The 16,585-nt window shown below is 55.6% G+C and overlaps 1 protein-coding gene across 2 annotated transcripts in view; it reads right to left on the bottom strand.

Annotated features, from left to right (window-relative positions):
* Positions 1-3,838: 3,838 nt before the first annotated feature.
* The window catches only part of TMEM244 (transmembrane protein 244), a 147,897-nt gene continuing 135,150 nt past the window's right edge, over positions 3,839-16,585 (bottom strand). For both annotated transcript variants that reach the window (XM_078773378.1, XM_078773377.1), the window contains 2 exons: positions 13,340-13,384; positions 3,839-4,962 (listed from right to left, as the gene is read on the bottom strand). In XM_078773378.1, the coding sequence (XP_078629504.1) occupies positions 4,884-4,962; positions 13,340-13,384 (124 nt within the window). In that variant the 3' untranslated portion in view covers positions 3,839-4,883. The remainder of the gene's footprint in view (positions 4,963-13,339; positions 13,385-16,585) is intronic.

Here is a 16,585-nt window from a genome sequence, read left to right as displayed (position 1 = left end):
ATTCCAAAGAGGTCACTGTAGCACTGGCGCGCTCCGGGCTGCGCAACCGGTGTCTATCCTGAGGCCACGCCTACCCCTCGGGCGTGGCCGCCGCCCACTTGGTGCATGGAATGATGTCACCACGCCAGTGGGCTTTCGTGTCCGCCACACGCACCCCCCCCAGAATTCCCGCGCACCTGGAGGGCCAGTTTGCGGGGCAAACGGATGACCCGGCCGAAGCGCCCTCTGGCGACCGGCAGCGTCCGGGGTGCAGGGATGCCAGGTGGGATGCCCCCGGCTGTACCCGGGATGGGTGCCGGACCGGGGGGCAGCGTGCCTGCGGTGCTGGGCGGTGCCGGGGGTCCGCCCGCAGGGGGGCGGCCCCGACGCGGGAGCCGAGCCACCAGCGGTGGGTGGTCCACGTCGAGGTGGGCCGGCTTGAAGCGGTCTATGGAGACCCGGTCAGGAGTGCCGCCGATGTCCAGGGTGAAATGTATCACCCCGGTCTCCAGCACGCGGAAAGGCCCGTCGTACGGGGGCCGCAGTGGTGTCCGGTGGGCGTCGTGCCGGACGAAGACGTACTCCGCGGTGCGAAGCTCTGGGGCGACGTGTGTAGGAGGGTGCCCGTGGTGCGCCGTCGGCACTGGGGCGAACCTCCGGGCGGTCTCCTGCAGCGCAGAACGCTCCTGCGCCGCGGACCAAGGTGCCATGGGGTCGGGGAGGACCTCGCCCGGCACCCGCAGCGGTTGTCCAAAGACCAACTCCACCGCAGATGCGCGCAGGTCCTCCTTGGGCGCCGTCCGGAGGCCCAGCAGGACCCAGGGGAGCCTGTCGACCCAGCCGCCGTCGCGGAGGGTGGCCCAGAGTGCGGCATTCAACGAGCGGTGGAATCGCTCGCACAGGCCGTTGGCCTGGGGGTGGTATGCCGTGGTTCGGTGCAGCTGGACCCCGAGCCCCCGCGCGACCGCGGCCCAGAGCTCCGAGGTGAACTGGGGGTCGCGGTCGGACGAGATGTCCGAGGGGCCGCCGAACCGGGCGACCCAGGTGGCGATGAACGCCTGCGCGACGTCTGCCGCCGTCGTCGCCGCCAAAGGCACGGCCTCCGGCCACCGGGTGGTGCGGTCCACCATGGTGAGGACATGGGTGAAACCCTGCGAGGGGGGCAGAGGTCCCACCAGGTCCACGTGAACGTGGTCGAACCGACGTTCCGGCACCGTAAACGGGGCCAAGGGGGCCTGGGTGTGTCGGTGCACCTTTGCGCGCTGGCACGCGAGGCACGTCCTGGTCCAGCCGCGGACGGCCTTCCGGAGGCCATGCCAGACAAACTTGTCGGCGACCAACCACTGGGAGGCCCTCGTGCCCGGGTGGGACAGGCCATGGATGGCGTCAAAAACCTGGCGCTGCCAGCCTGCGGGCATGATGGGGCGAGGCCGCCCGAGGGAGACGTCGCAAACGAGGGCCGTGCCCGTGCCGTCGAAGGGCACCTCGGTGACGCGGAGGCCCGTGACGGCGGTCCGCAGGGCCTGGACCCCGGGGTTGGCGGCCTCGTCCGCTGCCATCCGGGCATAGTTGATGCCAAGGTGGACTGCGTGGGCGACGGCCCGGGAAAGGCAATCGGCCACCGGGTTGTCCTTTCCCGCGACGTGACGGATGTCTGTCGTGTACTCGGACACGGCCGCGAGGTGACGCTGTTGCCGGGCCGACCACGGCTCGGCGACCTTGCCCATCGCGAAAACCAGCGGCTTGTGGTCGACGAAGGCCATGAACGCACGGCCCTCGAGCAGATGGCGGAAGTGCCTGACCGCCAGGTGAAGCCCAAGCAACTCGTGGTCGAAAGTGCTGTAACGGCGTTCGGGCGGGCCAAGCTGCCGGCTGAAGAACGCCAGCAGTTGCCAAGCTCCATGCACCCATTGCTCGTACACCGCGCCCACCGCGTTGTCCGAGGCGTCGGAGGTGAGGGCGATCGGTGCATCGAGCGCCGGGTGCGTGAGCATGGTGGCGCTGGCCAAGGCGAGCTTCGCGCCCGAGAACGCCGCGTCCATCTGCTCGGTCCAGGTAACGTCACCTTTGCCCGGCTTCCCTCGAAGGGCCTCGTGTAAGGGGCGCAGGAGCTGGGCGATGCGGGGCAGGAACCGATGGTAAAAGTTTACCATGCCCAGGAACTCCTGGAGCCCCTTGATCGTGCGGGGGCACGGAAACCCATTCACCGCCTCCACCTTGGCCGATAGGGGGACGGCCCCGTGCCTGGTGACGCGGTGCCCCAAAAAGTCGATTTCAGCGACACCGAACTGGCACTTGGCAGGGTTCACGATCAGGCCATGCTGGCCCAGGCGTTCGAAGAGCGTGCGGAGATGGTGAAGGTGCTCTTCGCGGGACGCGCTGGTGACGAGGATGTCGTCCAGGTAGACGTACAAAAAATCCAAGCCGCGCAAGACGCTGTCCATGAGGCGCTGGAACGCCTGAGCCGCATTTTTCAAACCGAAGGGCATCCGAAGAAATTCGAAAAGCCCGAATGGCGTGATGACAGCCATCTTCGGGATGTCTCCCGGCCTGACAGGGACCTGATGGTAGCCTCGTACGAGGTCCACCTTTGAAAAGAAGGACATATTCGCCAAGCGGGCGGAAAAGTCCTGAATGTGGGGGACGGCTAGCGGTCGGGGGTGGTGGCGTCGTTGAGGTGCCGGTAGTCCCCGCACGGTCGCCATCACCCGCCGGGCTTGGGCACGATGTGGAGCGGGGACGCCCACGCGCTCTCGGAGCGCCGCACGATGCCGAGCCGCTCCAGCGTAGCGAACCCCGCTTTAGCTACGGCGAGCTTCGTCGGCTCGAGGCGGCGTGCCCGGGCGTAGACCGGTGGCCCAGCGGTGGGGATGTGGTGTTCCACCCCGTGCTTGACAGTCCCCACCGAGAAGGGCGGCCGCGTGAGGGCCGGGAAACCCGCGAGGAGGCGGGCGAATTCGTCCGCTGCCGGAAGCGTACAGATGAACCTGGCCGGAACGGAACCGCTCAGCAAGCCGCTCCGCAAGCCGCTCGATGAGCCGCTCTGTGAGCTGCTCAACGAGGCAGGCAGCGCACACGCGAGCGAGCTGAACGTCTCAGCCTGGACAAGCCTTCTGCGCTTTACATCGACCAGTAATCCATTAGCACATAAGAAGTCCGCGCCGAGCAGTGCCATGGGCACGTCGGCCAAAACGAAAGACCAACGGAAAACCTGACCTCCGAACCGCAGGGAGAGACAGCGTTTTCCGTACGTGCGTATAGACGTGCCATTGGCCGCAAGCAGCGCAGGGCCCCGGCCCACGGTGTGCTTGTCGGACGTACCGGCAGGAACGACACTCACCTGTGCTCCCGTATCGCACAGGTAACGGCGCCCGGACAAGGTGTCCGTTATGTACAGCAGGCTGTTGGAATTGCCTACGCTCACCGTTGCCACCGAGCGCCGGCTCGCCCGTTTCCTGACCTGCCGAATGAGCACGGTGGGCGACACTGCCGAGCCTCGTGGCCGAACTTGGTGTGGAAGGAACACCAGGCGGGCAGCTGCGGCGTCGGAGGCCTCGGCGGCGGTGGTGGTCGGGGCGTGACGGCGGACACGAGGTGCTGTGCATCGGGGAAAGCTTCGGGAGCCTCGGGAGCGGCAACCGCGCCAAGACTCGCCTGCGTGTCCAAAGCCGCGTAGTATTTGTCGGCCTCAGCAGCGAGCGCACGGGGTTCCGTTAACGCGGAACCAGCCAAAGCGAGGCGGACTCGTGCTGGCAGCTGGCGTCGAAACAACGTCCGGAATAGAGCGTTCGGGGTTTCGTCGCCCATGAGCGCGAGCATATGGTCCATACGGACCGACGGTCACGTGTCCCTGATCTCGGGGAGGTCCAAGAGGCGATCGGCCCGTGCGTCCACCGTAAGGCCGAACGTGGCGAGGAGGAGACGCTTGACCGCCTCGTACTTGCCGTCGGCAGGTGGATCCCTTAGGACCGATACGACGCGGGTGGCCGTGCCGGGCCCGAGGGCGGAGACCACGTGGCAGTACATGGTGTCGTCCACCGTGATGCCTCGAAGTCGGAACTGGGCTTCCGCCTGCAGGAACCAAACTTCGGCTTGTGACTCCCAGAAGTCGGGAGCTTGATGTAGACCGCGTTGGTAGCCATTGTTGCGGCGGTTTCGGGGAGTCAGCGACGGCTGACTCGAATGTCGGAGTCACCAATTTAGCACGCGGTGCTACGCGCGTGACTTGCTACCAAGGAGGAAGCGGACAACGCGGTAAGTTTATAGTTCTTTATTCCAAAGAGGTCACTGTAGCACTGGCGCGCTCCGGGCTGCGCACCCGGTGTATATCCTGAGGCCACGCCTACCCCTCGGGTGTGGCCGCCGCCCACCTGGTGCGCGGAATGATGTCACCACGCCAGTGGGCTTTCGTGTCCGCCACAATACCATAAATACAACAAAATACAATGTTACAAACACTCGTAAGGGAAACTAATATAAACGCCATTCTGATATTCATCCGGAGAGGGAGCAGTTTCGTACAGATGGAAACAAAATCATAATTTTATTGAGGAATTTATGAAACCCCCACGACCCACCTTAGGATACCAGCTGGGACCCCAAAAGGTTTCACAGAAGGTTTGGCGGGGCTAACTCCAAAGCTGAATGAAGGGGACGAACGGACAGACACTCCCGTTTTATAATATAGATGCAAGGATGTACATTAGTAAACAATGAACAATGCATACCGTATGTGAGATTTGAAGCTGGGTTCACCTACATCTTCAACCATCGGTTCAGATAGGAACACAAACAAAACAGGTCCACCCCATTTACCTCTTCTCTAACTTAGGTTTTCTTTGTCATTCATACATCTTTCTCAATTTAGTTCAAATAAATTTCTCCGAGTGAGGTGTCATGTTATTTCAAGCTTCTCGGTGCCGGTCGTGTAAACCAATGCAGCAAGGAGTTGTCCGGTCACGACCATAAGTGCAAGACCCGATCCTGAAAAAAAAAAAATAATAATAAATATCAGAAAACCCGCTGAGTTATCATTTTATTCGAAACCTACTAACTGTATGTTGACATTTTGAGGATGAACCACAAAACGCAGATCTATTGCATTTTATGTCCTTCATGGATGTTTATTTACCAAAATGAAAACGTACAAAGTCTCAATAAGAGGCATGGTCTTTCATCTGAAATTTAAAAAAATAACAAGGAAATTTTAAACTTCGACCTAAACAGATAAAAAGTAGGGGTATTCAGAACGTTGTACAAAGGAGAACTCACAATAGTCCAAGACATGCAAAACAACTTCCGGGGGATTTCCGCTTCCGGTCCCTCGAGCGAGGAAGCGTACTTTTGAGCTCTCCACGGCATCTAAGTTCAAGTATTTTCCCAATTGTGTCTTTGTCAAATTTCCACTGGTTATTTTACTTTGTATGTGTTACTGTGTGGCGGACACAAAAGCTCACTGGCGCGAGGGCATCATTCCACGCACCAAGTGGGCGGCGGCCACGCCCGAGGGGTAGGCGTGGCCGCGGGATATACACCGGGTGCGCAGCCCAGAACGCTCCAGTGCGACAGTGACCTCTTGTCAATAAAGACACTTTGTTTTAACCGCGTTGTCCGCTTCCTCCTTGGTAGCAAGTCGCGCGCGGAGCACCGCGCTTCAACTGTGTCTTTCTAGTTAGACTTGGTTTTGTAAATCGTGCAAACTTGTGTGAAATTAATCGTTTTCTGTGCCGTACCTCATGCGCGGCCTCGCTCCCCCAGCTCTGTCTGTGCTCTGTCCCCCAAATATTCCTGCAGGACTCACAAGATCTGCCAGTAACCCTCTTCTGGTGAAACTGCCAAAATCAAGACTCTCTGCTCACCTTCACTCCTTCATTCTTCTTTTCTCCCGCGTCTGGAACAAACTCCCTCACCATCTTCAATCCTACTCCTAGTCAGGTTCACTATGTTTTTTCGTTCAAAATCATGGTAGATTAGCAAACCTATACATTTTTGGAAACGTTATTACATGGAAAATCTGAAAATCAATGTTTACATTTGCCAAATCCGACCAATTCGATTCGACCAATCGACCAATTCCATTCGACCAATTCGACCATTCGACCAATCGCTTCGATCGACCATTCGACTATTCGACCATTCGACCAATTCGATCGATTCGATTCATTGAATTCGATTCGATCGACCATTCGACCAATTCGATTTGCCAATCAATTTGACCGACCTTTGCTTGTGTGGAACGGACTGTGAAAACGATGCGGACTATATTGTCGGATACGACACACAGGACAGTGATGACGAACTCTAAATGGCATATTCTGTAATCGTGTATGTTTGATGCCATTGACTGCCTGTGTATATTTTGTCATTGACTGCCTGTGTAGATGTGAAGTTATACTGACTGCATGTGTATATATGATTTTGCTGACTGCCTGTGTATGTTTGGTGATGTGAATTATTGTGACACATTTTGATGTTATTAACTGCCTGTACAAAATGATAACATGTATTTGATTATGCAACTTATCGTGAATATAAAGACAGTATTTTGCAATTCAAAACCTTTGATTCGTGTCTTACCATTCCCCATAGCACTAATTTGATACTTTTATTGGATTCCTTGTCCCTGAAAATATAGGTTTAGTATATTTTAAAAAGTTTTTAGGGTAATTAGAGGCAGAAATAGAACAAAATATGTATTTTACAGTGGCCATTTTGAAAATCCAAAATGGCCGCCATACAGGTATCTCTCCAAATGTAAACATTGATTTTTAGTTTCCTTATGCTATAACCTTTCCAAAAATGTATAGGTTTGCTAATCTACCATGATTTTGAACGAAATATAATTTATTGACATAGTGAACCTGACTATCCTCCCTGCAGCTCTTTAAAACAGTTGTTCACTACCATCACTTATCTTCCCCCATCCAAAACCGTGATCTTTTCTACCCCCGTCAATACACCCCAAATCCACCTCTTTGAATCCCCAGCTTCTTTCCTGGGGTCCCTAGAAGTGTTAAATTGCTTTACACCGTGTACCCCTCCCTCCTCCCCCATCCCTCCCCCTTCCACAGATCTACCGGCGTCCCTGTTCTCTTCTGTTGTTGTGCTTGTGTGCTTCCCTGTCTCCCCCTCTTGTCTCTCGCTCCCTTCATTGGATGTTTTGTGTGTCTGTGCATGTTTTCATGTTCAATGTGTTAGCTCTTACACGAGCCTCGATTTTGCATACAAAAAAAGAAAAAGCAAAAAACGTGTAACGCAGCAAATATATTGGAGAAACAAAAACGTTATATATATTTTTAATAATTATATTGAAGTGTGGTGCTGCGCAGACAACTTGCTTGCCAAAGAGGTAGGCCACAACGCGTTTGATAAAACCAAAAGAGTCTTTATTATCAAAGCTCGAACTGCAGCACTGGGCGGACTTGAGCTTAGAGCCCGCATATATGTGCCGAGGCCACGCCTAGTCGCCGAGCGTGGCCGCTCGGTCGAAGGGCGGGGCATGGGTCCCCGCCTGGGCGCTCGCGCCACTCACTGGTGCGCGGAATGATTGCTCCATGTGCCCGCCACACGCGCCCCCCCAGAATTCCCGCGCACCTGAAGGGTGAGTTTGCGGGGAAGCCGGATGACCCGGCCGAAACGCCCCCTGGCGATGGGTGCAGGGCTGGGGGGCAGCGGGGCTGAGGGGTGCCGGGGGACCGACCGCCGGGGGGTGGCCTCGACGCGGAGGCAGAGCTGCCGGCGGGGATGCCGGGGGTCCGACCGCCGGGGGGCGGCCTCGACGCGGAGGCAGCGCTGCCGGCGGGGGGTGGTCCGGATCGAGGTGGGCCGGCTTGATGCGGTCCATGGAAATGCGATCCGGGGCACCGCCGATGTCGACCTTGAAAAACCTGTCACCGGTCTCCAGCACGCGGAAGGGCCCGTCGTACGGGGGCCGTAGCGGTGCCCGGTGGGCGTCGTGCCGGATGAACACGTACTTTGCCGTGCGAAGCTCCGGGGCGACGTGGGAAGGCGGGCAACCGTGGTGTGCTGTTGGCACCGGGGCGAACCTCCGGGCGGTCTCCTGAAGGGCGGAGCGCTGTTGCGCCGCGGACCAAGGAGCCGTGGATAAATTCACCCGGTACCCGCAGTGGTTGCCCGAAGACCAACTCTGCCGAGGACGCGCGCAGGTCGTCCTTGGGCGCCGTCCTGAGGCCCAGCAGGACCCAGGGGAGCCTGTCGACCCAGCCGCCGTCGCGGAGGCTGGCCCGGAGCGCGGCCTTCATGGAGCGATGAAAGTGCTCGCACAGGCCATTGGCCTGGGGGTGGTAGGCCGTGGTGTGGTGTAGCTTCACCCCGAGTCCTTGCGCCACCACGGCCCAGAGCTCCGAGGTGAACTGGGGGCCGCGGTCGGACGAGATGTCCGAGGGGGCGTCGAACCGGGCGACCCAGGTGGCGATGAACGCCTGCGCCACCTCAGCCGCAGACGTCGCCGCCAATGGGACGGCCTCCGGCCACCGCGTGGTGCGGTCGACCATGGTGAGGAGGTGGGTGAACCCTCGCGAGGGGGGCAGAGGTCCCACCAAGTCGACGTGCACGTGGTCGAGCCGCCGCTCGGGCACCGTAAACGGGGCCAACGGTGCCTGGATGTGGCGGTGGACCTTTGCGCGCTGGCACGCGAGGCACGTCCTGGCCCAGTCGTGGACGTCCTTCCTGAGGCCATGCCAGACGAACTCCGCCCCGACGAGTTTCTGGGATGCCTTCGCGCCAGGGTGGGACAGGCCGTGGATGGCGTCGAACACCGGGCGCTGCCAGCCAGGGGGCACGATGGGGCGAGGCCGGCCGAGGGAGATGTCGCATAGGAGGGCCGTGCCCGCGGCGTCGAACGGCACCTCGGTGACGCGGAGGCCCGTGACGGCAGTCCGCAAGGCCTGGACGCCGGGGTCGGCGGTCTGGGCCTCCGCCATCCGGGCATAGTCGACCCCGAGGTGGACCGCGTGCACGACGGACCGGGAAAGGCAATCCGCCACTGGGTAGTCCTTACCCGCCACGTGACGGATGTCCGTCGTGTACTCGGACACGGCAGAGAGGTGTCGCTGCTGCCGTGCCGACCATGGCTCGGCGACCTTGGCCATCGCGAACACAAGGGGCTTGTGGTCAATGAAGGCCGTGAACGGGCGGCCCTCCAGCAGGTGGTGGAAGTGTCGGACCGCCAGGTGGAGCCCGAGCAGCTCGCGGTCGAAGGTGCTGTACCGGCGTTCGTGCGGGCGAAGCTGCCGGCTAAAAAACGCCAGCGGTTGCCAAGCACCACGCACCCATTGCTCGTGCACCGTGCCCACCGCGTAGTCCGACGCGTCGGTGGTGAGGGCGATCGGTGCATCGGGCGCCGGGTGCGCCAGCATGGTGGCGTCGGCCAGAGCCAGCTTTGCGCCCGCGAACGCCGCGGCCATCGACTCCGACCATGCGATGTCACCTTTGCCCGGCTTGCCCCGAAGGGCCTCGTGCTCGGGGCGGAGGAGCCGGGCGACGTGGGGCACGAAGCGGTGGTAAAAGTTTACCATGCCCAGGAACTCCTGGAGCCCCTTGATCGTGCGGGGCCACGGGAAAGCCCTGACCGCCTCCACCTTGGCCGGTAAAGGGACGGCCCCGTGCTCGGTGATGCGGTGCCCCAAGAGGTCGATGGTGGTGACACCGAAACGGCACTTGGCAGGGTTGATGATGAGGCCATGCTGGCCCAGGCGTTCGAAAAGCGTGCGGAGGTGGAGCAGGTGGTCCTCCTGGGACACGCTCGTGACTAGGATGTCGTCCAGGTAGACGAACAGGAAAGGTAAGTCACGCAAGACGCTATCCATAAGCCGCTGGAACGCCTGAGCCGCATTCTTCAACCCGAAGGGCATCCTTAGAAATTTGAAGAGGCCGAAAGGGGTGATGACGGCCGTCTTCGGGACGTCGTCCGGTTGGATGGGGACCTGATGGTAGCCCCGGATGAGGTCCACCTTTGAAAACACGGTCGTGTTGGCCAACCGGGCGGAAAAGTCCTGAATGTGTGGGACGGGGTAGCGGTCGGGGGTGGTGGCATCGTTGAGCCGGCGGTAGTCCCCGCACGGCCGCCATCCCCTGCCGGGCTTCGGCACGATGGGCAGTGGGGAAGCCCACGCGCTGTTGGAGCGCCGCACGATACCCAGCCGCTCCAGCATGGCGAACTCCGCTTTCCCCACTGCGAGCTTCATGGGCTCGAGTCGGCGTGCCGGGGCATAGACCGGCGGCCCGACCGTGGGGATGTGATGCTCCACCCCGTTTTTAACGGCCACCGGTGAGAAGGTGGGCCGCGTGAGGGCCGGGAAACTGGCGAGGAGGTGAGTAAAGTCGTCCGCTGCCGGAAGCGTGCAAACTAAACTCGCCGGGACGGAACCGTCCAGCAAGCCGCTTGGCAAGCCGCTCGGTGAGCCGCTCAGTGAGCCGCTCAACGAGCTGCTCAGCGAACAAGCGAGCGAGCTAAAGGTTTCGGCCTGGACGAGCCATCTGCGCTTCACGTCGACCAACAACCCATGCGCACATAGGAAGTCCGCACCGAGCAATGCCATGGGCATGCTGGCGGTCACGAACGACCATTGAAAGCGCTGCCCTCCGAACCGCAGGGAGAGGCAGCGCTTCCCGAATGTGCGGATGGGTGTACCGTTGGCGGCAAGCAACGCAGGGCCCCTGCCCGCGGTTCGCTTGTCGGACGTGTAGGCTGGGATGATGCTTACCTGCGCTCCTGTATCGCAGAGGAAACGGTGGCCGGACAAGGTGTCCATGATGAATAGGAGGCTGCCGGAATGGCCGACGCTCAGGGCCGCTAACGAGCGCCGGCCCGGTCGTTTCCCGACTTGTCAAACGAGCACGGCGGGCAACACTTCTTAGCCTTGTGGCCGAACCTGGCGTGGAAATAGCACCAGGCTTGCGGGGGCGGTGGCGGCCGCGGCGGCCGCGGTGTTCTCGGCTTCGGTGGTGGTGGGCGGGGCGCGGCAGCAGCCACGAGGGACACAGTAGCATCTGCCTCGGGATCCACGACGGCCGCACCGTAACTCGACCCCGTGTCGCAAGCCGCGAAGAACTTGTCGGCCTCTACGGCCAGGGCGCGGGGTTCCCATATTTTGGAACCGGCCAGCGCGAGGCGTACCTGTAGAGGTAGCTGGCATAGGAAAAGCGCCCGGAATAAGAAATCCGGGGCTTGGTCACCCAGCAGCGACAGCATATAATCCATCCGCACGGATGGTCGTGTGTCGCCGAGTTCGGGAAGGTCCAGGAGGCGGTCGGCCCGTTCGATCTCCGTGAGGCCGAACGTGGCGATGAGGAGACGTTTGAGCGCCCCGTACTTGTGGTCGACCGGCGGGTGCCGCAGGATGGACACGACTCGGGCGGCAGTGCCGGGCCCGAGGGCGGCGACCATGTGGTAGTAACGGGTCTCGTCCGCCGTTATGCCTCGAAGCTGAAATTGCGCTTCGGCCTGCATGAACCACACATCCGCCTGTGCTTCCCAAAACTCTGGGAGTTTTACCGCGACGGCGTTGTTGGCCATGGCGCGTTCGGTGGTCAGCAACGGCTGAACCAATCGGGGTCACCAGTGAAGTGTGGTGCTGCGCACACAACTTGCTTGCCAAAGAGGTAGGCCACAACGCGTTTGATAAAACCAAAAGAGTCTTTATTATCAAAGCTGGAACTGCAGCACTGGGCGGGCTCGAGCTTAGAGCCCGCATATATGTGCCGAGGCCATGCCTAGTCCCCTGGCGTGGCCGCTCGGTCGAAGGTCGGAGCATGTGCCATTGGTCTCCGCCTGGGCGCTCGCGCCACCCACTGGTGCGTGGAATTATTGCTCCATGTGCCCGCCACAATATGTACTTATATATTGGAAGTGAAAAGCTGACATGTCTGTCACTATTTTGAATCGTTCATAGAACATCTTGAGCACCTCTTGTATCAGTTGTTGTTGGGCTTTTTTTTCCAATAATGAGGGTAGTTTAAGGTAGTTGTGGACTTTTTCTCCAGTTCTTAAAGCTCATGGAAGACCCGAGACAGGATACATGAACATTATCAGCATATTGCTTGCCTCACTTTCTTATTAGTCTCGGTCTGAACGGGTTGCAACACTTTTGTGTGTCGTTGGTTGTTACCTCTAAATGCGGGTTTCATAAGGTGGAATGGAGCCCTCCCAGATCTCGATGTATTCGTGTGTGTGTGTGTGTGTGTGTGTGTGTGTGTGTGTGTGTGTGTGTGTGTGTGTGTGTGTGTGTGTGTGTGTGTGTGTGTGTCCACATCTATATATTTTCGCTTTAACTTTTTTTCTCTCTCTAAAAGCACTTGCCCGATCAATACGAAACTTTAAACATAAAAGAGACTCCCCATGGAGAATATTTTATTGATAACTCTGATGTCATATGTCACATGGATTGGCAGCCATATTGGATTAAAGGAAAAATTTTGGACATAATTTTCTCTGAATAAAATTGAAACTTGGTATATGTCATCAACTCTCCAGGGGGGTAACAATGACGTCATCAGTAAAGTGGTATTCCAGCCATTATTATTTGAATCAAAATCCTTGTCTGAAAAATCTGAAACTTAATATATCTGATCTACGACCTTATGCGAGTGGATAATCAAATTTATGACATCATCTGTTACGTGGTCTGGTGGCCATATTGGATTATTTTTTTAAATGTAAAAAAAATCTTCAAAACTGCTTAACAGATCGATACGAAACTTTATGCATATTTATCTGCTCCCCAACACATGTAAGTATTTTGGCTCCCATCGTGGTTTTACCCAAAATGTTTTGACGAGTGTGGATGTTACTTCCTGTATAAATGTGGGTTTCATCCCCTCCCTCCCCCACCCCCCACGCCTTTCTGATGCTGTTCAATCCCACTATTCTCTCCCAGGCTTCAAGCAGGTGGGTGGTACAACATCCCCCATCCTTACCCATGACCTTTTTTTTTACTCCCATTAACCCCATTATATTACATACAGGTTGCTGTGTTTCTTCCTTCCCTCCCCCCCCCCCTTTTTCTTCTTCTTCTCCTTCTCCTTCTCCTTCTCCTTCTCCTTCTCCTTCTCCTTCTCTCTCTCTCTCTCTCTCTCTCTCTCTCTCTCTCTCTCTCTCTCTCTCTCTCTCTCTCTCTCTCTCTCTCTCCTTTACCTGTTCTTTTATTCCTCTTGCTTAATTGTGTCTAGCTGTGGCCACACTGTCAGTACGTTGCCTTTTTACCTTTGGTCACCTTGTTCTTCCATGAGCCTCGATATTGTATGGCCAAGATAACTGCCATATATTTTATCGAACTTCATCTCAATGACTACTTGTCTAGACCAAAACTTTAAAGTAGTTCCCTTGAGTCCCTCAACTCACCCAGTACAGTCCACCACTGCCACACCAGTGGAAACGCCCTCATTACTGGAACACAAATTTGCAAAATTATCTGAAAACATTATATAGCACTATTCATTTAAAAGCTAAATACCAAAGCACATTATAAAAAAGGAAGAGGTAAGAAAAGCAAAAAAGAAAAGACATGAATTTTCCTCCTTTTCAGGTAATTATAAAACTAAGGCAACAGAAATAAAATGGTAACAATGATGATTGTAGATATAACTAGAACAGCACTCAGTGGAGAGCATACCTTCACAAGGCTGAAAAGTTTACGTTTTGTATCCCACTGATGGGCCGGATCTGCATCCAGACCTTAACCAAAATCTAATAAATTCTTCCTTGTCACACACTGAACCTGTCAACTCAGTTTCGTCCGAATGCATCCATAACTTTTTGAGATATTGTGAGCTATATACTGGTATCACTTTGGCCCTATCACTTAATGGTGAAGAATCACTTTTAAAATTCTCAGGTCCAGATCTGGATCGTCACAAAAATCTCATCAATTCTTCGTTGTCACATACCCAACCTGTCCACCTAGTTTCGTCCGAATCCATCCACAAAATTTTGAAATATCCTGTTCACAGGCAGACAAACAGACAGGGGTGAAAACATAACCTCCGTCCACCTTCGGTGGAGGACGTAATGATCATGTTTATTGCTATTATATCATTGTTCTTATTATCAGGCTGGCAGGATAGCTTCTAGAATCTAGACAAGCATATTGTTGCGGTTTTGCCATAAAGGCAAACCCCCTATAATTAATTGCATGACAACATGTAGCCTGCAGTAGTTTGTTATTTCTTATTGAATGTAAAGATTAGCCCCTTTCCATTGTGTAATAATCCACACCAATATGCGTTGATTTAGGCAGGATTTCAAACCTCCGTGTGGTGGAGGGAAGCCATTTTGAAGTAAGGGAGGGCGTGGCCAAAAGCGAAGCCCACGTGACCAATGAGGGGTCGGGGACACGTCACCAGCAAGTGACCAATGGGTTGTGAAACCTCCCCGAATGAAAGAGGGAAGGAGGACTGAAACCTTCCTAGGAAGAGGACGGATTGAAAGCCAGCACGTGACCAACCTCAGCCAATGGGAGGCTGTGGAACATTCTGGAAGCTTTTGGGCTCAGATAAAAACCCCCACCCATCGCCCTCTTGCATTTTGCTTCGCCGACGACACTCCTCTTGCTTTTTGTGTCGATGCCCGACACCCATCACTCTTCGCCGATCTCTTGCTCTGATCCGGTGGACCTGCAAGCGTTGGCCCCTCCCACGACTCATCTTGAAGCTGGTCGTCCCACCTGCGGTGAATCTAGCCCGGCCTGCGTTGCAGCTTGTGCAACCTGTGCTGAAGTTCGTCCATGCTGACTTTGAGGCGGCGGTTCGTCCTTCGGACCTTACCTCATCCAAGCTGCACGTTCGGATCGAGGATCGAGCTGCGCGCTGCGCACACCAGACCAAGTGGCCACCATCGAGTCAATCCCAGCACGTACATCAGTACGAGAATAACCAGTGTGTCATTCCCCTGTGTGTGTGAGTGTGTAAAGGCACCTGTGGGGTTTATTGTAGGTAAGGAATGAATAAGGTTGCATCTTCGTCTCTTTTTCTATTTGCCTTCTAAATAAAAGGCTGTACATTTTTGTTGTTACTTTCAAACCAGTTCGGGTACGTCTTTTCTCCATTGGCGTAGCATTATCTGAGACCGAATTTGGCTTGAATCAGGTCTGTAAATCACGTCAGGTAACGCCGCTTTCCACACCATACAAATCCGCTCGGCACACAATAAAGTGTGGGAAGCGAGGGTTCGATCCCCGGTTTCTTCGGTCGCATGTCTTGAAGGTATTTGGGATTAATTGACCAGCAAACTCTTCGGTGCATGGCTGGGAGGTTGGCGATCGGAGGAGTTGCTTAGCAACCCGTCGATCACGAGTTTAGTCACTTGGGTCAACGGCCTGTGGAACCGGAGTTCGAGGGGGAACGGGGTCATAAACCCCCCTTAGTACGTCGACGAACATGGGATCCGCAACAATATGTACCTTTAAGCTGTTTAACCTGCGTTCTCATTTCGGCCCAAATTTTAACTATTACCCTGGGTGGGGGGTCTTTGGGGGGGGGGGGGTCGGCGGGGGGGTGCTATTAGTTTCCAACCCCCATCTCTTCCCCTCCCCCACTCCCTCCAGCAATCAACTATCACATTTGGTGTTGGTTGTTTGGTTGCCCAAATTGGATACTTCAAAGTGTCATTCTTCCAGCACCTTTCCTAGTTGGATTATTATTATTATTATTATTATTTTATACAAGATCGAGGCTCGTGTAAGAGCTAACATTGATCACAAAAAGGCAAACTGACACATAAAACATGATAAAGGGAGCGTGAGAACAAGATGGAGAGCAGGGACATTGGGAGATCTGTGGGAGGGAGAGGGCTTTGGGGGAGGAGGCATGGGAAGGGGGGGGGGGGGAGAGTTAAAAAAAACATATGGACACTGCTAGGACTTCCAGGAAATAAGTCGGTATTTCAAAAAAGTAGATCTGGGGTGAATTAACGGGGGTAGAAAAGATCAGGGTTTTGAATGGGGGAAGATTAGAGATGGATTTATACTGGTTTATAGTGGTGCTCATGACTACTTCTCTTGGGATAACTGTTCCGAGGTGTGACTATTCTCCAGCTGGATGTGTTTTTCCTTATCTCTTTCCTGCAGTTGCTCTTAAAGAATTTGAATTCATGTACGGTTGCACTGCAGTCTGCTGAAGAAATGCTTCTCTGGAATCTTGTCGAATTGCCTTATAATTCCGAAAACCTGCAACACATCAGCCTTTTCTCCTGTACTTTAAGGGTGGGATGTTCAAGGCTTTCAGTCTCTCTGGTTAGCTTTGATTTTTCACATAACCAACAAATTTTTTTTTTTGGGGTGCGGGTTTTGCATTCATGTCTCATGCTTGTAAATTAGACCCTAAACAGATGGCTGTTTGTGTATTTGATGGAGCTGCAAAGACATGATGGAGACTCTGTAAGACATGATGGGGACTCTGTAAGACATGATGGGGACTCTGTAAGACATGATGGGGACTCTGTAAGACATGATGGAGACTCTGTAAGACATGATGGAGACTCTGTAAGACATGATGGAGACTCTGTAAGACATGATGGAGACTCTGTAAGACATGATGGAGACTCTGTAAGACATGATGGAGACTCTGTAAGACATGATGGAGACTCTGCAAG

The sequence above is a fragment of the Myxine glutinosa genome, chromosome 2 (assembly GCF_964187855.1).
Source record: "Myxine glutinosa chromosome 2, kmMyxGlut1.1, whole genome shotgun sequence".
Lineage (NCBI taxonomy): Eukaryota > Metazoa > Chordata > Myxini > Myxiniformes > Myxinidae > Myxine > Myxine glutinosa.
This window is presented reverse-complemented; position numbering and strand designations above follow the sequence as displayed.